Source organism: Oryctolagus cuniculus, chromosome 3 (genome assembly GCF_051225735.1).
Source record: "Oryctolagus cuniculus isolate XC-2025 breed Fujian yellow rabbit chromosome 3, ASM5122573v1, whole genome shotgun sequence".
NCBI classification, from domain to species: domain Eukaryota; kingdom Metazoa; phylum Chordata; class Mammalia; order Lagomorpha; family Leporidae; genus Oryctolagus; species Oryctolagus cuniculus.
Window position 1 is genome coordinate 125,163,378 of NC_142869.1, and position 22,722 is coordinate 125,186,099.

Below are 22,722 nucleotides of genomic sequence, written 5' to 3' on the forward strand. Positions count from 1 at the left end.
ATTCATGAGTTTCAAAATCATTTGCACTAAACATCTTTAAATTTCATTTTCCACAAACTTTTTGAAGTACTCTTGTACTCTATTGTTATTTAAAGAAGATTTTAAGAAGAAAATATTTCTCAAATACAGCACTTGACTCCTAATCCTCTATAGGTGACTGAGAGTTATAAGCAAGACGTTTCTTGGATACCCAGGCAGCTCATTCATAAGAATTATGCTCTCCAAGAGGACAATCTTACTTCCTTTATGCTGCAAAGTGCAGTAGAATTTGCAAAGTTGAGAAACATGACCTCTGACCACTAGGTTTACTTTGGATTCCCAAGTCAAGGGCACTTACTCATTTTCAAAGGAAGACTAATGATTTCCTTTCAGATAATAAGGGGACATGGTTGAGCTGCTATTTTCTTTCATGAACTCATAGAAAATGGTAAATGTGGCTTCAGTCATTCTAGACCAACCTTCCTCTGTAGCAAGAGGACAGAGCAAGACTATTAGCGTTCTTTACCTCAGTAGAACACACCCAGGCTGTTCAGCCTAAGTTCTAGCTCCCTTGCCCACAATCTCTCTTTAGTGGGGAGCTGACATTTTCAGAAGCATTACAATAGAAAAATAAGTTTTAAAGACTGAAGACCTCTATTTACTTATTCCTATTCTTACTACTATGCATTTTCGATCAGAAAAATAAAAACAGCATTGAAATGTCAGATCAATTTCAAAACAATTAAAATGGTGACGCTTTTCTCTTAAGGGTACTTAATGTTTCATATGACATTGACACCATTATGACCCAATGCTTCTAAGAAAATGCATATTTATGAAATGTTCTGTAGTATTTCTTTTTGGTAGTTCAGATCGGTTTAGACAATGTCCATCAGCATTCTAAGCATTCTAAGTGGAGACAGTGCTCTCATTAAAAACTGAATATGGTGTCTGTTGATCACCAGGCAGGTGTGGGTTTTGAGTGATCCTTGTGAACATATGGCTATTGTGAGAGTGGTTCCCATGGAACATGGTCCTTCACGAGCAACAATAAAAGGCTGAGAGTTTGACATACATGAAGTGGAATCTCCAGATGTTTCCTCCTTCATTTGTAATTTACCTAAGCAGATATTCTGATTGCTGAAAGGGCAATGGCAAAGCTTCCTCTGCAGCAAGACTCCTTGAAGGGGCCGGCGCCACAGCTCACTAGGCTAATCCTCCACCTTGCAGCGCCGGCACACCGGGTTCTAGTCCCGGTCAGGGCACCGGATTCTGTCCCAGTTGCCCCTCTTCCAGGCCAGCTCACTGCTGTGGCCAGGGAGTGCAGTGGAGGATGGCCCAAGTGCTCGGGCCCTGCACCCCATGGGAGGCCAGGAGAAGTACCTGGCTCCTGCCTTCGGATCAGTGTGGTGCGCCGGCCGCAGCATGCTGGCCATTGCGGCCATTGGAGGGTGAACCAATGGCAAAGGAAGACCTTTCTCTCTGTCTCTCTCTCTCACTGTCCACTCTGCCTGTCAAAAATAAAAAATAAAAAAGAGAAAAAGTTTCAAAAAAAAAGACTCCTTGAAGGTATTCTCTGTTCCAGCGCAGTGTCTTGATTTCCACATGTGATGACAAACATAGGGGTGACTAGAATGTAAATGGCCATGAAAAGTAGGCTAAAGTCTTTGGAAACAGATAGACCACTACTGAGTCAGAGCTCTTGTAACTTAGTGGTCTTACTCCCTAGATAATAATCTCACTAAGGAATCTGCACTGAACTTTAAAAATATCCACAAAAATGTGATACACACTCAGAAAGTATTTTTGTGAGGGTTGTATGTTGATGCACATTATTTGCTATAACCTGTTCTATACAGACAGCATTTGCTGAAGTGGACTAGAAGTCTACAAAGTCAATGGACTCCTCCTCCTGTGTGAATCCCATCAAACTCAATGCTGTTGTTTACATGTGATTTGACTCCCCAGCTCATGCAGACATTTAGTTCTGAAAATCATAAATTAATGGTGCTAGGATGGTGGAAACTCAATCCAATCGTGGTGTGCAGAAGTGAGGGCTTTGGGAACTAGATTGATGAGGCAGAAAGGGTGAAGCCCCCGTATGAATTCTAGGAGTTTTATAAGAGATCATGCGACGTAGATGATGAAATTGCTCCCAACAGCTGTTTCCTGGATTTTCAGGTGATTCTTCTGTATGCACTGGACCAGCCACTTCCCTTATCAGTTGCCAGAGCAATGGGGCTGTCCTGTCTTGGACTGTGACTCCCTAAATCCATGAACCAAAATAACCTCTTTCATAAGTAGCCCTGTCTCGTGTTTAGTTACAGTGATGAAAATCTCACACCTGAGAATAAGGTTACCAACTGAAATATTTTGGAAAAACACAACTTTAGATTCCAAATAGCCTACTTCCCTTAATAACCTATTGTACATTTGACAGTGAATCTTTCTTCTCAAGCACCATTTCCTTACATCTGAGTTATTTAAACAACTGACAGTATACATAATGAATATGAGTAGCGGCGGGACATAATGTAAAGGCCACGAACTTGAGAATTCAAAAAAGAAGCCCGAGTTGAATGCCTTCTGGTTCAAAAATACATTGTCGTCCTGTATTTTACTGCAACTTTATCCCAGAGAACAACTAAATCCAGATACCTTCTATTTTAAGGCTGCATTTAGTTTGCATGTCTCTCCCAGATCTCCAATTCAAAAAGCCCTAAATATTCCTTCTCCCTAAAAAGCCATGCACACAGTATGAAGCTCTGGATATAAGGAGGTAGGTGCCAGGCACCTCGGTGCTGCCTTTTCCATGGGAATTGACTTCTCTTTTGGATCTGAGGTGTTAGAAACACCTGAACTAGTCTACTTACATGTATTTTTGAATGTGTGGATTCACTAATCCATTAATAAAATGCGATGCCAACTTCTGTTTTATGTGATGTTCCAAGTGTCAAGGATAACCCCACTGACCCTCAAAATTATTAAGACAATTGTCAGTGTTTATTCAATGTTCATGTGAGGTTTCCATCTCTAATGAAGTCACTATGATCTCAAGTACTCTAAAAAATAAGTTTACTCAGAAATGTAAGGGAAGAAAGAGATGTTTTTGTTTCAGGGCTTGTGTCTGATGCAAATACTGGCATCCCATATTGGAGCACCACTTCCAGGTCCAGCTCCCTACCAATGTACCTGGGAAGACAGCAGAAGATGCTCCAAGTAGTAGGGCCCCTGCTACCCTTGTAGGAGACTTGGATGGAGTTTCTGGTTCCTGGGTTCACCATGGATCTAACCTGGCTATTGTAGTCACTTGGGGAATTAACCAGTGGATGGAAGATTTCTCTCTGTCTCTCTGTCTCTGTCTCTGTCTCTGTCTCTCTCTCTCTCTCTCTCTCTATTACTCTGTCAGATAAAAAAGAAACATGTTTTGTTTGAATATTTTTTTTGTTTGCCTCCATTCTCCCAAGTAAGTAAAGCCCTGTTTCATTTGTATAAAAAAATTTCAAATTTCCCAAAATGCAGGAAATTCCCCCTGAGGAGAGAATTATGCAAGAGTTTTCTGAGACAGATTTCAGGAATTCAGGCTGCACATTTTTAACACTTCTCTTTACTTGTTTCAATTTTTGAGAGACAGGTCTGTAATAACTGATAATTTCTTTCTCTTTCTGTAGCTGAGAAGTGTGGCAGCATTTACCACCTTCTCTCTCTCAGTCATAAACGCATTTTAATGGACTGACATGTGCTTAATAATACAGGCCGCACCTGGAGTCTTTACAGCAAAGAGCCGCCAGGGCCTGTACTATATTAAAACTGCATTTTTGACCTGGGGCCTACAAGTCTCTGTACTCAAACATCACGCTGATTAGAGAGAAACAGCCCAGTGCCAGCTCACATTTTTCTTCTTTAAATAAGGAGTATTGAGGTTTAACTTTTATAACTCTGAACATGAAAAATATTATAATTCTAAGTGATTAACTCACCTCCTTTACTGGAAATCTAATAAATTTTGCACAACTCCTCTGACTGCACAAATTTGCTCATGGCTTTTACGACTTCATAGAATGAGGCACCTTCTACCTCTAGGTCTTAAGTGAGAATGGAAGGATAGGGAATTTGTTAAATAGCTTTTCAACATTGCTGAGTACTGGAGACATGCTAATGTCATTTAATGGACATCATAGTCCTGCTTATTTATTTTATTTGAAAGGCAGAGACAGATAGAAAGTGAGCGACAGAGACAGAAAGAATGCTCCCATCTACTGTTTAACTCTCCAAATAATCACAACTGCTGGGTTTGGGCCAGAATGAAGCTGGGTGTTGGGAACTCAACCCAGGTCTTCCAAGCAGGTGGCACAGACCCAAATACTTGAGCCATCACCTGCCACCTCTCAGGATGTGTAGTAGCAGGAAGCTGTACTCAGTAGCAAAGCCAGTCTCGAACCCAGGCATACTAATATGGGATGTGGGCATCATAGGTGATGTCTTAACCATGATGGCAAACATCTATCCCCAACATTTTTTAAATCTCATGTGACAGGCAGTCTCTAAGATGATCAAAAACAATTCACATTTGATAACATTCATGACTGTACAAAGGCACTTCCACCTGAACATAGGCTGGACTTCATTATCCACTTAGAATGAGTATACTATGACAGAAGAGTGATAGGACACTACCTCCAGTACTGGGTGTTCTCAGTCAGGTGATCTTTCTCACCTTCTCCAGGCTGCCTTCTGGAGAGGTCCATGAGAGTGAACTAGGCAATGAACCTCCTGAGGTTACCAACAGTCATGTGAGTTAGCCCAGGAGAAAATGTTCGCCCCATTAAGCCCCATCAACAACTCCACTGCAATCTCAAAAGAGGCCCTGAGCCAAGATCACACAGCCAAGTGGCCTATGCATGTCTTACCCATAGAAACTGAGACAAAGGAAATATTGCCTTTGATCACAGATTTAGGTGTTATCTATTATGCAGCTATAGATAATGAATCAACTCCTCTTTGCATATGAAAGAGAACTGAGAAGTTTCTCCAGGACAACAGAAAAAGAGACTTCAAATGTATCTATCTGACTCCCAAATCCAGGATCTCCTGCTTTGCCAGGGATTTAATTTGCCCTTTTTTGTTGTTGTTATTCCCTTATTGGCATTTGAGGCTCTCCATGGTCTGATCAGACCTTTACTATTAAGCCACTTTTTATTTTTAGTATTTAAGACAATTTCCATTAATCTACTTGGATAATAAAACTCAAAGTCCAGTAGTAGAAGACAAGTATTTAAATCAAAAGGGAAAAAAAACACTGTCATGTCATCCATGATAGATGATGTTCCAGGGTGCACAGCAGGGGATCTGAGGCAGACTCATGACTCAGGGAAAGCTCTCAAAGGACCTGTTGACCTATCATCAGGTGTCAGTCCCTAGCACAGCCCTTGGCATGTGGTTTGACCTCCACTAATGTTTGTCGACCTAGAAAGTACTGCAATTTGGAGGACAGAAGACAGTGAGATGACAAGTGGAGGCAGAAAAAGTCACTTCAATGCTCTATGTTGATCTAACAGCAGCTGGAAGAGTCAGAGTCTTGAAAACCATGACTTATTCTAAGATATGTTCCATGTTGGTGTATGTTAAGGTCTATCGTACATTGCAATAAAAGTCAGTGCTTCCCAAACAAGTTTTGGGGCTCCTACTGTTAAAGCAAGTTAAACCGCCTCTTGTGAACACTGGTGTCCCATATCAGAGTGCCAGTTTGAGTCTCAGCTGCTCCACTTTTAATCCAGCTCCCTGCTAATGTGCTTGGGAAGGCAGCAGAAGATGACCCAAGTGCTTGGGCCCCTGTCACCCATGCAGGAGACCTGGATGGAGTTCCTGGCGTCAGACTGGCCCAGCCCCAGCTGTTGTGGTCATTTGGGGAGTGAGCCAGTGGATGGAAGATGTATTTCTCTCTCTGTGTCACTCTGTCATTTAAATAAATAAATAAATACATCTTTTTAAAAAAGTGTTTGCTATACCCAGATGTCATATGCATTACTTATTTAATTCTTTCAAAACACACACATATATTTAACTATGTATATTTAATATATATATAATTTTATAATATGTTTTTAAAAGATTTATTTACTTATTTGAAACGTAGAGTTACAGAAAGGGGGTGGGTGGGGATCAACCTTCAACCTTCTGTCTGCTGGTTCACTCTTCAAATGGCCACACTGAACAGGGCTGGGCCACGCTGAAACCAGGGATTCGATTTGGATCTCCTCTGCGAGTGGCAGGAGCCAAAACCTCTGAGCCATCTTCTGCTGTTTTACAGGCTCACGACCAGAGAGCTAGATTGGAAGTGGAACTTCTGGGATCTGAGCAAAATCTCACAGGGGATGCTGCTATCATAGGAGGAAGCCTAACCCTCTGTGCCACCATGTTGATCCCTAAAATATGTTTTTTTAAGCTCGTTAATGTTTCCTTGAGACAGAAGAGAGGGCTGTATGAATTTCCAAGGTGATGTGACTCGAGAGGAAAACACAGACTTGTCAGCCAGACACATGCGTGTTGAAAGCTCAGCTCCATCACTCAGGAACTTGTAAGTGTGGAAGTCTTCCATGGCTACATGTCCTCATCTACAAAGCAGCAAATATTCCCTTCCCTGAGCCAGCATGTTGAGGAGTCCATACAGCACAGGTCCAGTCTGAGGAAGCTGTAGCAGGATGCTCTGTCAATGATCTGCCGTACACTAGATATTCCTGGGTAGGAATTCTTAATCCCACATGTCTGGTGAGGATGCTGATAGATAAGGAAATTTAGGCATTTGCTAAAATTCACCTAATTTGAAATTTCCTATCTTTTTAACCCTAATAAGAAAATAAAATGCTGCTTCTACAGACATGGACACTGGGTCTTCCTGCATGCCTTGAGTTGGACACTGTATGGGTCAGAACCTCCCTTCTCAACTTGGTTGAAGAAACCAGCTTAGCAGACATCAGCACACAGTACCTGTGAGGATTTCGGTGACGCGCTCAGTCATTTTCTGGATCAGGAGTCTCAGGATCCCGCCCTCCAGGCTCAGCAGCAGGGTCCCTGAGCCCTCAGACAGCTCTGTGGACAGAAGCACACCATCCTCGTTCCACGTTCGAAACTGGAAACTCACTGAGAGCCCATCAATTTGGGGGGTGCCAGGCAGCAACAAATAACTGCTGCTGGAGTTGACAAATGTGATGGGAACAATTTGTGGTTCGGAGCAGGAAAAAGTGACATTGCCCTGGAAAACAATAAAAAATCAAACATATATAAGCCATTTTTTATTCTGCATTCTGACAGCTGATATAAACAACCACTTGGAGCTGACCTTAATTTCAGGATCATTCCACATTCAGCTGTGAGATCTTAAAGGGGGGGAAAAAGTCAGCTTTGCTCAGAGACATCCACGGTTGTTTTTTCTTCCTGTGTGAAGGATCACAGTGCTATCTGTGAAGAGGGCCATATGAGACTCCAGGAAGGGAGGATGGTGGGACATGAACATTTTCTAGGGAATTTAAGATGTAAAAATAATTACACTCGCTCATCACATAAATCCGTATGGCATGCCAACCATGTGCCAAGCGTTTGGGACGGTTTTTAAAAAGATGCACGTGGAAAAACTTTGTTACACAGTGAAATGTGCTAAAAGAGAGACAGAGCCCAGCTCTCATGGGAGCCTGGCAGAAGCAATAACGAGATAAGCAAAGGTTTAGCGAGGAGGTGAGGTTTATATGGAACGAGATCGGGGGAGCCGAGGGGGTGATTGAGCCCTAGCCAGGATGAGTCTGTGAGCAAAGACTTGGAGAAATTAGCACAATGACATTCCTGGAAAACTGAAGACACCGTTTCATTTGCAAGTAATAAGTAGGGTAGGAAGGTCCAGGGAATATGAAGGAGGAAAGGTTAGGAAGGTGATTACAAACTGGATGTGGAAGCACTCTGATGCTTGCAAAATAGCTTCCTTTCAAAGTTTAGAAACAGTCGAGTACATGGGCCACAGTTTCAATTTGCTGAGAGTATTTTCAGTAACAGGTGGTGCAGATTGGGAAATCCTGGACTTGGGAATACAAGGTGTGTACACAATAGAAGCACAACGAAGAAGAAAATTATTCTTTGTATAAGCAAGGGTGGAAATGAGTCCACGTTGATCTGAGAATAACTAGGGTTAATTTCTACATCAGGAAGTTATGGGAAATTAAGGAATGAACACATGTGCCCACCTGGGCCATGTGCTTGGGTCACTTCCAATAGATAAGTCAGGAGAAAATCTTTAAAATTGTGAATATGTATTCTATCATGAAAACCATTTGGAATTCATATTGCAAACTCCATAGCCAGCCACATCCTATTTCCCATTCCTATCATTTGTCTCTTTTATGTTCTGGGCATTCATGTTCACAGCCATGCAGTGAGTTGGTTTGGGTAAGCACATCCAAATAGCCACGGATATTTTGTTTCAAGGCCACTGAACACCAGCTTTTGCACAACACCCTGGCTCAGCCTTTTTCAGCTTCTCCCATAGCCAGCATCGCTATGCAAAAAAGTTAGGGCTTCTACACTACCTTGAGTGGCTGCCTGAGGAGTGGGAGTTTGTCCCAGTGGTTCAAATGCCTACTCCCACATCAGATTATTTAGATTTGATAACCAGTTCCATCTCTCAAATCTAGCTTCCTGCCAATGCAGATTCTAGGAGCTCATGGAGATGACAACTGATTGTTTCCCATCCCAATTGGGATTCCTACATCCTATATCCCAGTGCCTGGAATCAAGTTCCATCTGTACTCCTGATTCCAATGTCCTGCTATTGTACACTCATGAGAGAGAGCAGGATAGAGTTCCTGGCCCCTGGCTTTGGTCTTGGCCCAGCCCCGGATGTTGCAGTCATATGCGGAGATGAGTTATCTGATGGGAGCTCTCTTCCTCTTTCTGTTTCTCTGTCTCTTTCAAAAAATAAAAACTATAAAAGAGTAATCAAAGGAATGTCTACCTGAATTCAGTTTTCCACTGAAGTGGCAAGATGCAGTGTAAGATAACTATATGACTCTCAGTCCTAGTATTTCTCACCCTTAAATTCAACTATAAAAACCCCTTTCCCAGAAAAACATTCCTAGGTCAGCATCATATGCATTTATGAGTCTTTTATGGCTGAAAACAATTTTTACCAATAGTACAATTCTAATGATTAACTCTTCAATTGTGCTACCACGAGCATATTCTCACATGAATTCTTGGTTGCAGTGATTCAGGTATTTTCTTCTCTTTAGGATACAGCTCCAGAAGCTCGTTAATGAGTCAAAGGGAAAAGCACTGCTAATTCATCAAGAAATTGCTTGCAGTTAATACTGCCCACCATGACAGGCAGTAGGCTTAGCATTTACATATACATCTTGTGAATTGTGCACAACATGTGCAGAATGTGTTATTCTCTCTGTTTCAAGAATGCACAGCTGGCTGTAGAGAAAGCATGTGACTTAATGACAGCCATAGACCTTCCTCACAGGGACAATGGTGGAAGACAAACCCATACTTGTCTGATGCAGAGCACTTTTATGTTTGGCCACCATCTCTGATACCTCCCTCCTCTACCCTGGGTGCCACCATGTTTAAAGGTCCACCAACCTGTTTATGATACATTATAGATGTTTCAATTTGCATGTGTGCATTTGTACTGAGTTTCTTTTCAACAATAAAAACAGGATAAACCTGGCAGCTGTTAACTACAGTTGCAACCCAGCTCTATCATGGGCTGGTGTGACCAGTCTTTGCACTTGATGGTGTGCCACAAGAAAGTCATTTGCTGAAAGGGCTTCCAGAAGATTGTATAAATCAAACTCTTCTTTCCTGAAACAATGACATGGTCTGAGACATAGATGTAAATTTATCCTCCAATAATATTCTCTTTTTTAATTTTAAAGGTAGAGTTAGAGACAGTGAGAGAGAAAGAGAGAGAGAGAGAGAGAGAGAGAGGTCTTCCTTCTGTTGGTTCACTCCCCAAATGGCCACTACGGCCAGTGCTGTGCTGATCCGAAGCCAGGAGCCAGGTGCTTCCTCCTGGTCTCCCATGCAGGTGCAGGGCCCAAGCACTTGGGCCATCCTCCACTGCCTTCCTGGGCCACAGCAGAGTGCTGGACTGGAAGAGGAGTGACCGGTACTTGAACCAGTGCCCATATGGGATGCCGGCACTGCAGGCAGAAGATAAACCAAGTGAGCCATGGCACTGGCCCCCCAAAATTCTTTATGAGCAACCTATGTAACCTACTTACACATCTTATTTTTACTTTTGCATGGATATTTTAAATTTCTTCCTAATGACACTTATCTTAGCTCCCAGTGGAATCTGTGCTCCCTGAATTGCAATTCTAAGACCCCAAATAAATGTCTATTTGCTTAACAGATCATCTGAGACTCTTTGGATGACAAAAACATACCCACTGATGGCCAACTAACTGTGGTAGGGCTGTTATGTGGACGAAGTAAAATGACGGATGCTCTCCAGAGGAGAAAGGTTAAGAGATAGTAATAACTATTTTTCTTTTTACTTTCTGAGGTCATTATCACCTCTTGTGATGACACGAGTGCAGCTGTATTCAAAGTTTCAGGGGGAATAGTTTGAAGTGGTAAGGATGATGAAGGCTTTGAAAACTGTAGGTGATCAGGGCTGCACTGTGGCATAGCCGGTAAAGCCATCGCCTGAAGTGCTGGCATCCCATATGGGCACCAGTTCAAGTCCTGGCTGTTCCACTTCTGATCCAGCTCTCTGCTGTGGCCTGGGAAAGCAGTAGAATATGGCCCAAGTCCTTGGGCCCCTGCACCTGCATAGAAGACCTGGAAAAAGCTACGGGCTCCTGGTTTCAGATCAGTACAGCTCTGACTATTGTAGCCAATTGGGGAGTGAACCAGTGAATGGAAGACACCCCCCCACCCCCGTCTCTCTTTCTCTCTCTGTGTAACTCTGACTCTCAAATAAATAAATAAATCTTAAAAAAAAACTGTAGGTGATCATGAAAATTCCTCTTTCCCTTCTTACTTCAAAACTCAAGTTCAGCTCACCTGAGCCCTCTTCTCAGTTCTCCTGCTTTAGAACCATGGAAGGTTGGCCTCAGATCAGTGGAGGACTCCAGGCACTGAGGTGCTGTCCTACTCAGTCAGTTCACTCACACCCTTTTCTCAGCTTCCCTTTCTTGCATTGTTTAAAGGGCCCAACTTTGCAGAGGAGCTCAGAAGTTAAGGCGCCCAAGGCCAGCACTGTGGCTTACAGAGTAAAACCACCACCTGCAGTGCCAGCATCCCATATGGGCACAGCTTCGAGTCCTGGCTGCACCACTTCCGATCCAGCTCTCTTCTATGGCCTGGGAAAGCAGTAGAAGATGGCCCAAGTGCTTGGGCCCTTGCACCCGCATGGGAGACTTGGAAGAAGCTCCTGGCTCCTGGTTTCGGAATGGCCACAACTCTGGCCATTGTGGCCAATTGGGGAGTGAATAGGCAGATGGAACACCTCTCTCTCTCTCTCTCTCCCTCTCTCTCTCTCTCTCCCTCTCTCTCTCTCTCTGTGTGTGTGTCTCTTCTTCTCTCCCTGTGTAACTCTGACTTTCAAATAAATAAATAAATCATTTTAAAAAAACAGAAAATGTGATACACACACACATACACACTGTGCAATACTACTCAGAATGAAATCTATCTTATGAGAATGAAATCCTATCTTTTTCAACAAAATGAATGCACTGGAAGCCATTATGCTCAATGAAATAAGCCAGTCTCAAAAAGACAAATACATGTTTTCTCTGACATTTGGCAATTAACATAGAATGCCAAAAACACATTGGAATGAAATGGATATATTGTGATATGATTGTTGTCTTTAGCATTGCTTATACTCCTCTGAAATTGTGGTCTTCTTACTTCTTACTTGTTGAATATATGCTCAGTGGTGAATTAAACCTGTGGATATAGGGTATATTGCAATTATGTTTTTGCAAAAACTGATGAAAGGAAGGGAGGGGAGGGAAGAAGGAGGATTGGGAGGAGGGAGAGAAGTGTGGTTGTCTGCCTGGAATTGTACTAATGGAATGTATGAAAGCTGTCCTCTTTTTATTAATTTTTGAAATGGCAAAAAAAAAAAAAGAAATCCCTTCTATGTCAAATATGCCCCAGTTTTCCAGGAGAATGTGTGTTCATCGCTCATCTCTCATGCCATAGCTGGTATGTGCTGCTTCAGCTGACATTCCCATCTCAGCTGTCCTCCTTGCCAGCAAAGGAGCTGCACAGTGTTGAGCAGAATGACCACCCACCCCATCCAGTAAGGTGGGAAGGAAGAAGAAAACACTAACTATGTGTAAAAATGCTACTTTTGAATTCAACATGGGCTATTTCCAACTATGCCATTTGTGGCTTCTGAATCCCTCTCAATTGGCATTTTATGGAGTGTCCACCAGTCATTTAAAAAGGTGCACAAGAGATAATATACTTCAGAATAATGTCAAAACAGACTTGGCCCGTGGTCCATGGATTTATCTTCATGTTCTTATTTTCTCTGTTTCTACAGTTTTCATCCCTTGTACCACAAGAAAGAGTCGCATTTCTCAGAGCCCTTCCATTCTACTCTAAGTTTAATTCATTCTAGGTTTCACAGTCCTTCAAGATTTCCCAAACATTGGACAACAATGTCCTAAGCAGAAGAGTCTATAAGTCAGCTGCACAAATGTGACTGTAATTCTTTGCCTTCTGTAGTAGTTACTTGTATGTTATGATTATAAATAGTGCAAAGCATTCGTTCAATGGCAAGGGAGGATTTTCTGTAGTCAAAATACAAATGTAGAGTGATTGGTGCTGTCTCATAGATTAGATTGAATGGAAGATGGAAAGAAAGCCAGTAATTTCCATGGTTCCTTTTCCCCCCTTCATATCTTAGAAGACCCATGGGTCTTTCCCTATTCAAAAAGGAAGACACTTAAGACCAGTGCTGTGGCATAGTGGGTTAAGCCAACCCCATGATGCCAGTATCATCCCTGCTGCTCCACTTTCAATTCAGCTCCTTGCTAATGGACCTGGAAGGGAAGAAGATGGCTCAAGTGCTTGGGTCATGTTACCCTTGTGGGAGATCTGAGTGGAGTTTCTTATTACTGACTTCTGCCTTGCCCAGCCCCAGCCATTGACAGACTATTTGGGAAGTGAACCAGTAGTTGAAATATTTCTTTCTCTTTGTAGCTCTGCACTTCAAATAAATAACCTTTATAAAAGAGAGAAAGGAAGACACTCTACTTTTGGGGAGAAACATTCTAAGACACCTTAGCATCTCTGTCTTCATACAATTTCTGTTACCTTTAACCTCCAGGGCAAATAGTTTCTGCTCAGCTCTGCATGCATATATGGTAGCTAAGAGAGGATTCTGCCTGCTGTTGAGGTTTCTGCAAATAAGACCTTATCCAGAGCTTGCCTCTAAGTGGGTAGGCACAGAGATGGTGTTTCTTTCAATAAGGATTCATAGAAGTAGCTTGACTAGATCCCATCTCTAAAGTCAGCTAATCAAGGACTAAGGGTTTCACAACCCTTGTTGGTCCTTTTCTGGTGCCCAGGTGTCTGCAAGTGCCTTGCCACTTTATTTAAAAGCAGTTCCAAGGCATGGTGTCTTTAGGATACTAGTCTTCCAGCTTTCTGAATAAACTCATTTCCTTTGCTCCAATGTGTTGCCCTCCAGTTACAGCTTTTTTGTACAGCAAGCATATGACCCTCTGCTTTCTGGTTAAAGGTGCCCTTCAGCATGTAACTGAGGCTAATGTTGAAGAAGATGGTGAGACTTTCCTGAGGCAGCAACTGGCACAAGTCCCTGGTCTTCCTATAATGAGGGCCTCTACTTGTTTCCATGATAGCAGTTTTTTTTTTTTTTTTGTACCCTATTATTTCTTTCTTGAATGTGTCCATCCTTCTCTAAGAGACATGATGATTGGCAGTGCTGGGACAAAAATGGAGAAGCCATTTGTCCCTTGGGGACTCCCAGACAATGTCTACTGTCAGGCATCTCTGAATCCTCTCTCCTGATTATGTCTGATGTTGACCCACTTTCCAGTTTTAGCAAAATTTCTGCTGAGGCAATATAGGAAAAAAAATTGGTCACCATTGGACTGATCACCTTCTGTCTCTTATCCCCTGGGTCTGCTCTCGGCAAAACACCTGCTAGGCTAATTCAGCAAAGAATTACCCTACTTTTAAGTAGTTTTCCATCCATTGATCCCCCACTCTGTCCCTCAGCTTTAAAACACACTTTTCATTGTTGTATCCGGAGCTGAACACAACCTGTCTCCATTACTATTAACCTCATTGTAACAATCCCATTTCTATCATTAAAAATTATCAAGAATAATTTTTACTTTAACAATTCATTAGGGAAACCACCATGGCCTTTTCTTTTAAGTCTTCAAAATACAGAATTTCTCACTCCATTTTGTTTCTGGGAGAAAAAGAAAAAAGGAGAGGGAGAGGACAGAAGAAAGGGAGAGAAAAAGAGGAGGGAGAGGGGAAGAAGAAGGAGAAGGGGAGGGAAGAGAAAGAGTGAGAGGGAGAGACACTTCTTCTAATGGAGCACAGAACTTGGAATCACAAGACAAGCTTGCAGTCTGTCTTAAAGAATGCCTACATCTCTCTAAAAATACATATGAGTTAGTACCATGAATAATGAAGGCTGGGATTCTGTCCCTACTTGACACAGGAACCTTGATGGCATTTTAAGACCCTCCCAGGACCTTGAACTCCAATGACCAAGTTTGTGTCAGAAAAGGAAGCAAATGCTTTTCCTTGACTCATCTCCCCCAGGTGGGCAGTGATAACCTCAAGTTCAATAACTGCTATGCAGGTGCAGTACCTGAGTTCATACACAAAGGAAACCTGTCCCAAATGAAGGGATTACAAAAGGCTTCTTTAGGGAGGTGACAAGGAAATTGAGATTTTTACAAGAGAGTAACTATTTGGAAAGTCTGGATCTGCATTTTCTGAGCAGAGAAAGGCAGCCTTAGCAAAGGCATAAGTCAGGAAGGTATGTGGCATATTCATGGTCCTGAACAGGTGTCTACAGTTCCAAAGCTAGCATATCAGAAGACAAGATGAAGTGGAATTGGTAGGCATGGACTTGATATTTTAAGCCTTTGACCATGTTGAAGTACCAGAACTCTATCCTACGGAAACTTGCAAATGGTAAGTGTGAAGAGGGAACTGTTGTATTGACTGGGGTGTGCATTCACAATTTCCCTTTAGAACATCCCTCTGAGAATTGTAGTCAGAGGCAGGGAGTGTGTTGGATATAAAGATGGCCTTGGAAAACCTTTTAGGCAGCTATTATACCAGTGGAGGCAAGTGGAGTTGAGGGTTTTTTGTAAAAAATTATTTTGTTTATTTGAAAGTCAGAGTGACAGAGGGAGAGAGAGAAAGAGAGAGAGGGAAAGAGAGAGAGAGAGAATGATCTTCCGTTTGTTAGTTCAGTCCTCAAATGGCCACAATAGCCAAGCCTGGATCAGGAGCCAGGATGGTGGATCCCCCACATGGGTAGCAGGAGTCCAAGCACTTGGGCTATCCTCTGCTTCCCTTCCAGGCTCAGTAGCAGGGACCTGATTTGGAAGCAAAACATCCAGAACTGGAACCAGCGCTCAATATGGGATGCTGGCATTGAAGTTTGCAGCTTAACCTGGGCCATGATGCCCACCCCAGGGGAGGGCTTTAGACAGCTTAGTCTAAAAGTCCCACAGGCTTAGTTGTGTGTTTCAGCTGGACTAGCCACAAGGCGCCAGATTAACCATTGTTTCTGGGTCTATCTGTGAGGGTTAGCCTTTAATGGGTAGACTTCAGTAAAGCAGATGGTCCTTCTTAATACGAGTGGATAGCATACAACCTGGTTGGGTTTGAACAGAGCAAAAGACAGATGAAGGAGGAGTCCACAACTTTGGTTTGCTGCCTGCCTGCTTGTTCTGTGACATCTCATCTTCCTTCTACCATCAGGCTGGCACTCCCACCATGAGTTCCCCTGGTTCTCAGGCCTTTAGACTCAGTGAATTACACCAGGGACTTGCCCTGTTCCCCAAACTGTGACATTTCCCAGAACCCATATCCAGTGAGCCAGTTCGTCCTAATAAATCTCAATCCTCAATCGCTTTCTTTCACAGATAGCTATAGGTATGTGGACTAAGAGTAGACTGGGGATTGCACAGATCTAAGTCAGCTGAGCTGGTTCCCAGGTAGCAGGACCTTTCAGCAAACTCTGAACAAGACCCAGGAGACCTCTACTTTGTCTTGAGAAGGAGTGAGCTTTATCTCCTAGGGACATCATAGAAAGGATGATAAATGGCAGCCTCTTGCCTCTGCCTGCAGGATAGATCACATTCGGAGTAGGAATGAGTATGGGATGTGATGTACTTACTCAAACAATAATCAAGTCTGTTAGCTTTTACCATGCACTTTCTGATTTTCAATGAGTCTTCTGCAATTTTCAATGCTGTATTGTACTCACCCTGTAAGGAACCTGTAACAAAACAGCCTTATACAATAGCCAACTTGGTTAAATGAATGGTTGTTTCCAGGTTTAAGTGTTCAGTCTGGTTAGGTAAATAATCTTCACTTTGGTTTTCCAACCAGACTGTTATTATGCCAGTCAGCTCTGTGAGTGTGTGTGTGTGTGTGTTGTTGTTGTGTGTGTGTGTACAGAGTCATATATTTCATAATGATATTTTGGCCAACAACAAACCCCATATACCATGGGTGATTCTGTAAGATTCCACCACCTGGTAGCATCATAACCATCTTAGTGTAGTGCATATATTCTATGATGTTCACACTATTGTGACCTCATCTATCAACCATTTCTTTGAATCTATCTGAGTCATTATGAGCTATATGACTGATGACTGCACCACCCAGTTTTCTTTCTGAGAAGCCTGTTATACACAAACAACCATAAGGGAGACAGAGACAGATGCTGAGAGAAACTTGCATGTATGATTTTTTTTTTTTTTGACAGGCAGAGTGGACAGTGAGAGAGAGACAGAGAGAAAGGTCTTCCTTTGCCGTTGGTTCACCCTCCAATGGCCGCCGCTGCAGCCGGCGCACCGCGCTGATCCGATGGCAGGAGCCAGGATCCAGGTGCTTTTCCTGGTCTCCCATGGGGTGCAGGGCCCAAGCACCTGGGCCATCCTCCACTGCACTCCCTGGCCATAGCAGAGAGCTGGCCTGGAAGAGGGGCAACCGGGACAGAATCCGGCGCCCCGACCGGGACTAGAACCCGGTGTGCCGGCGCCGCAAGGTGGAGGATTAGCCTATTGAGCCACGGCGCCGGCTCCGTATGATTGAAAGGAGGTGTTCGCTCACGAAGGCACGCAAAGGCCAAGAAATGCTCCCACTGTCTGTCCTCCTTCTGCAGAGTAGATGTCACACCAAAAGGAACATATGGTTCCTGGCTGCTAGTGGATGATCCCCTGCCCTGGCAAGTGTTTCCTGATCACCATCACTATGTCCACCAAAAGCAAATAAAAACCCTGAAACTCACTACGCCCCTCCATTGGTAATGTTTCTATGGCAGCATGATCCCTAAACAAACTTCTTGCCTTCTTCCTCCAACAAAGGTGACCTATCCTGGCCTCTGTACTCTGCTCCCACACCCCCTTTGTCCAGGCCCAGTGGACCTCCCTCCCTGCCCATGCCTGGTGCCTTTTCCCTTTTCCAGCATTCCTATCTTCATGGCTTTCTCTGATGACTGTCAGTGGCATGTGCTACAGGTAAAATTGTTTCTTATACTGCCTTGTAATAACAGCTACTTTTTGATAACTGCATAAGCCTTACATAATAATGCATTTGTAACTGACTATACCCCATTTGCTTTGAATTCTGAGAAGAAAGTGAAGCTGAAATATAGGCAGAACCAAATTCTTATCATGAATTTTGTGGGAAAGCTGTGTCTTCTCGCTCATGCTCTTTGCTTCCTACTGTGTTCAGGGGACTAATAGAGAGTTGATATGGGAACAAATGAGATCACATGCAGGTTTCTAGCTCTCTGGCACTGCGCCTGGCTCCTTGTCTTTCTTTTATCCCTGGTCAACCACTTTGCTGCATGATAGAGGCCAGTCACTTTGAAACCATGGGCAATAAAAGAAACATCCCCTTGCATAACAACAGTTTCCCTCAGCTGTCTAACGTACTAGGTGCCCATCATAGTTATTTGCCAGCCTGTTGCATTGTAACTTGCTATCCTGTCAGAGTTGCTTTTCTTAAAGTTTTGCTGAATTATCCTTTAGGAGAGGTTATGACAAAACCGGACAGAATCAGTTTTAGACAGAACTGAAGGCTGGATTTTCCATAGGTTCAGATTGACCAGAAAATTACCGTATGGTTAACAATAGTGTTAATAGCCAGGCATGTAAATGTCTGACCTGCTGATGAACATGTTTAAGGGACTTTATGTTTTTATGATTTATTTAAAATGCACAGTTACAGAAAGAGAGGGATAGAGAGAGAGGCGAGAGAATCTTCCATCTGCTGGTTCACCCCCCTCCCCCCAAATGGCTACAACGATCAGAGGTGGGCCGATCCAAAGTCAGGAGTCAGGAGCTTTTTCTGATCTCCCACACAGGTACAGGAGCCCAAGTACTTGGGCCATCCTCCAGTGGTTTCCCAGGTGCATTAGCAGGGAGCTGAATTGGAAGTAGAGCAGCCAGGACTAGAACCAGTGCCCATATGGGACGACTGCACTACAGAACCCACTACACTACAATGCCAGCCCTCAAGGGACTTCTAGATTCATTTCCTTTAAGCCTATCATGTCTCTTCACTTAATTTTACCCAACTATACCTCCATTTACCTTAACTCCATAGATTTGCAAACAACCTTTGAATAAAAAGTCAATTTGAGTCTTTTCCTTTCTTCTCTTTACAGGTTCACTTCTAATAATAATAAATCTCTTTCTTGAAAGATCAAGCTCTCTAAGAATAGAATAATACTTCCTTCTCTCCCTTTCTCTCTCCCTTTTTCCACCCTCCCAACCTCTCCTCTTAATTTTTTAATATTTGATATAACATTTTAAATTCACATTATAGTTAGTCTTAATGCCCAACTAAATAAAGAGTTCAACAAGTTAAAAAGGTAAAAAAATTCTATGAACTACATTAATTTACTCCCATATTAATAGCACATTTGCATGAGAATCTATGATAATTGTGTGTATTAATTATCATGCATTTACTGTAACCCTGAAAATGCAAGGTATTTATACATTACTTTAAAAAGATCAAATAGCTTACCTTTGCAAAAAGAAAATCAAGCTCTCATGTATATATTTGATTGGATGGTTTGTTTTTTCCTTTAAATGGGAGCATGTGTGGGTGGAGCAAGGGTTGCATTTTTTGAAATCTAAGGCTATTGGGTTTCATTCCTAAGATTCTTATTTGTTCCATTATTGTTGAGTACTTGGAGACTTAACATCCATCTCCTTATCTTCTATCTCGTCTTTGAAGTACCACATCAATCTCTGCTCTTGGCATGAGAAATGTGATTAATTCTTTACTTTTAGGAAAGAGGGAATAAAGAAAGAAACCAAGGCTCTTTGCCTACCAATTCTTCTATTCCTACAGGAGAAAAATCAAGCACCAGCACATTAAAAAATAATATGTAAGCTGAAGATGATATGGCTTGATGTAAAAATAAACAACTCATTGTTTTTAAACACAGTTATCAGGATATGACAACCAATAAGAACATGATCCTTCTCCTGACCCTCTGCTTCCCCAGAAAGTGCCTACAAAAGTACAGAGAAGGCTGAGTTCACACTGAACTGTGCTAGGCACTACAGTGCTTGAAACTCTTTTGGAGATTACAAGATGGGAGAAATTATGCAAAGCCACTTAGCTGTATGCTGGCCCAGGGGCTGTGCAGTGGAAAAAAAGAAAACAATGAGAGAGAATGCAGGTACTAACAGCAGTCTGCTTAATGCATCCCGGTCACTCTGCCCCCAAGCTGAAGTGTGTCAACGGCTGATCGAAATCCAATAAAACCCTCCACCTAAAAGCTTCTTCTGTGTGGATGGGCCCTTCATAGCAGAGATCTTTCAGTAATAGCATTGTTACTGTGATCTTCTCATGACTGATGGCTGGGAGTTGCATGATGGGACTTTTCTTCCTGAAGCCTTCTGACACAGAGGCTCAGTACCCTTTAACTCTTTGTCATGTGACTATAGAGCCAAGTGAATGGATTGGCACTTGTCTTGTATACACAGGGCCCACCTCAAAGGATGGCATTCCATTGACGGACATGGATAAAGAAACACCACAGTGATCTAAACCTGAATGGATAACAGACAGGACAGGCTGAAGTGTACCGACACTGAGCTAATGGTCCTCTGTATTTGTCAGACATTCTTTAACCCAGAATCTATTAAGAGTTTAGTGGTTATTGGTTATTTATTCAGGTCTTGGCACATGGCATAAATGCCAAAATTTACTAGGTTAGCAGAACTGAGAAGAGGAACATTTCTAACAAATGACTTACTTGGTACCCATTTCACAGCTTCATTATTGAAGACAATACTTCCCACACTTCACTTGATGTCACTGCTGCATAATGACCAAATCCAGCTCACAACAGCAAACCACAGCTGTGCTTGAATTTCCCACTTGGATGCTGCCTTTTCTTGGTATGTCTGCTAGGAATCCACACTCTTAGATGATTTTATTTATTTATTAACCTTGTGTTGGCTGCAGGGACTGTAGGTTATGGCAACAGTGAGCCATCACTGATGTGTAGCTGGTAAGTAGATCTCATTTGTGGACATTTTTCCTTCACTCAAACTCTGGCTAGTTATTTTGGATTTTTAAGTTAATTTAAACATTTTACTATCCAAGGACACCTATTATTTCCTTCTATGGCTGACTCAGGCCATTTAGCTGTTTTGTGCAACACTCCAGAAAGTTATCATCTGCTCTAGTTAAAATGATAATCTGAAAATAAAGAAGCTATAAATAAAAGGCATGTGAGTTGCGTGCAAGGTCAGTGGTCTCTGGTCTACAGCTCATTCTCAACTAGGCTGCTTGCTACCACTCCCTGATTCTCTTTCCCTGGAATTTCCTTTCACCCCCAATCACAGCTCCCCAACTTGGTTGGCAAAGATTCAGGTGTGGGCTCAAGTCATTTGGGAAGAATAAAACTGGGATAGGGGCTGGCGCCGTGGCTCACACAGTTAGTTCTCCGCCTGCGGTGCTGGCATCCCATATGGGCACCAGGTTCTAGTCCCAGTTGCTCCTCTTCCAGTCCAGCTCTCTGCTGTGGCCCTGGAGGGCAATGGAGGATGGCCCAAGTGCTTGGGTCCCTGCACCCGCGTGGGAGACCAGGAAGAAGCACCAGATTCCTGGCTTTGGATTGGCACAGTGCCGGCCATTGCGGCCATTTAGGGAGTGAACCAACAGAAGGAAGACCTTTCTCTGTCTGTCTCTCTCTCTCTCTCACTGTCTATAACTCTACCTGTCAAGTAAATAATAAAAAAATTTAAAAAAGGAATAAAACTGGGATAGTGGATCACTCTTGCTTTGTTGAAGAAACTACCTGAAGTTATATACCAGGGTTTGCTGAGAAGAGACCTTGATTCAAGCTATGATGAGTTTGGAAACTGAAGCAGGAGCTAGAGGAAGAGACTGCGTTGATGAGCAAGGACGAGGAGCTGAGTGATGTTCGCCTATGGTAGCTCTTCAAATGCAATCATAATAAAAACTCTGGCATACTGCTTTTTTATATGTTGAGAAAAAATAATAAATCAGATGTGGTTGTCTTACTACACCAAAAAACCAATTGTTCAGGTCCACTTGGGATTATAGCAGACCCAGCTTGAAGTTCTTCTCACAGTGACTGGGTTTGGAGTTTCTTAAATATGCTATTTCCAAGGGTTATATTAATACGCTGAGCTGTTATTTACAAAGCATTTCATTGTGGGTGTTTATTTTGTTTTTAATCATCATCCAGACATCACAACACCCTGTGAGTAAAAAATAAAGTTAGCAGTGCAAGACTGAGCTTCAATCATGAGGCATCAGACAAAGCCAATCAAGCAATTCTAAGCCAGGGAAAAATGATCTTGGTGCAAACTAATTTGTGTGGAAAAATTTCAAAGCCACTTCTTGATTTTTCCAAATGAGCACAATGATTTCTAATTTGATTTGTCTGAAAACTACCAGGACTGACTGGCATACTATCCATCAATGTAGGGGAAAGACTGCCCTGTATGTGAAAGCTGTCTTCTCAATTCACAAACTCAGGGCCAGGGTCACATAAAGGCTCTTATCTTGTGTGTTAAGGGAACATAGGCTACTTCCTTTCCTAATGTATTTATTCACCAGAGGTCTGTTAATTCATGTAAGCCAGGCTTGGCCCTATAGCCAAGGACACGACTTAGGAGGGGGCAGGCTGAGATTGTGTGTCCCTGGAGCTTGTAGAGCAGTGAGATGGGAGTCATGGACAGGATCAAATACTGAAAAGGTGTGCAATGAAGCATTGCACCAGGGCTTCATGAAGGACCTTTTGATTTAAGTCTTGTAGGATAAGCAGCAGGGGATGGAGTTGGAAGAAGCATTTAGGTGGAGAGAGAGGAAAAAAGCATTGGGAAGAAGACCGTGGTGCATTTGGAGAATTTAAGGGAAGCAAGACACCTGGCATCAGTATGCACTGGAAACATGCTGTTTCTGCCAAGATAAGCCGTCACGAAGAGCATTCATGCT

General features: G+C 42.7%; 1 protein-coding gene across 2 annotated transcripts in view; it reads right to left on the bottom strand.

Moving 5' to 3' along the window:
* The window catches only part of CNTNAP5 (contactin associated protein family member 5), a 991,178-nt gene that overhangs the window by 453,805 nt on the left and 514,651 nt on the right, over positions 1–22,722 (bottom strand). For both annotated transcript variants that reach the window (XM_051848810.3, XM_089329361.1), the window contains exon 8: positions 6,967–7,231. In XM_051848810.3, the coding sequence (XP_051704770.3) occupies positions 6,967–7,231 (265 nt within the window). The remainder of the gene's footprint in view (positions 1–6,966; positions 7,232–22,722) is intronic.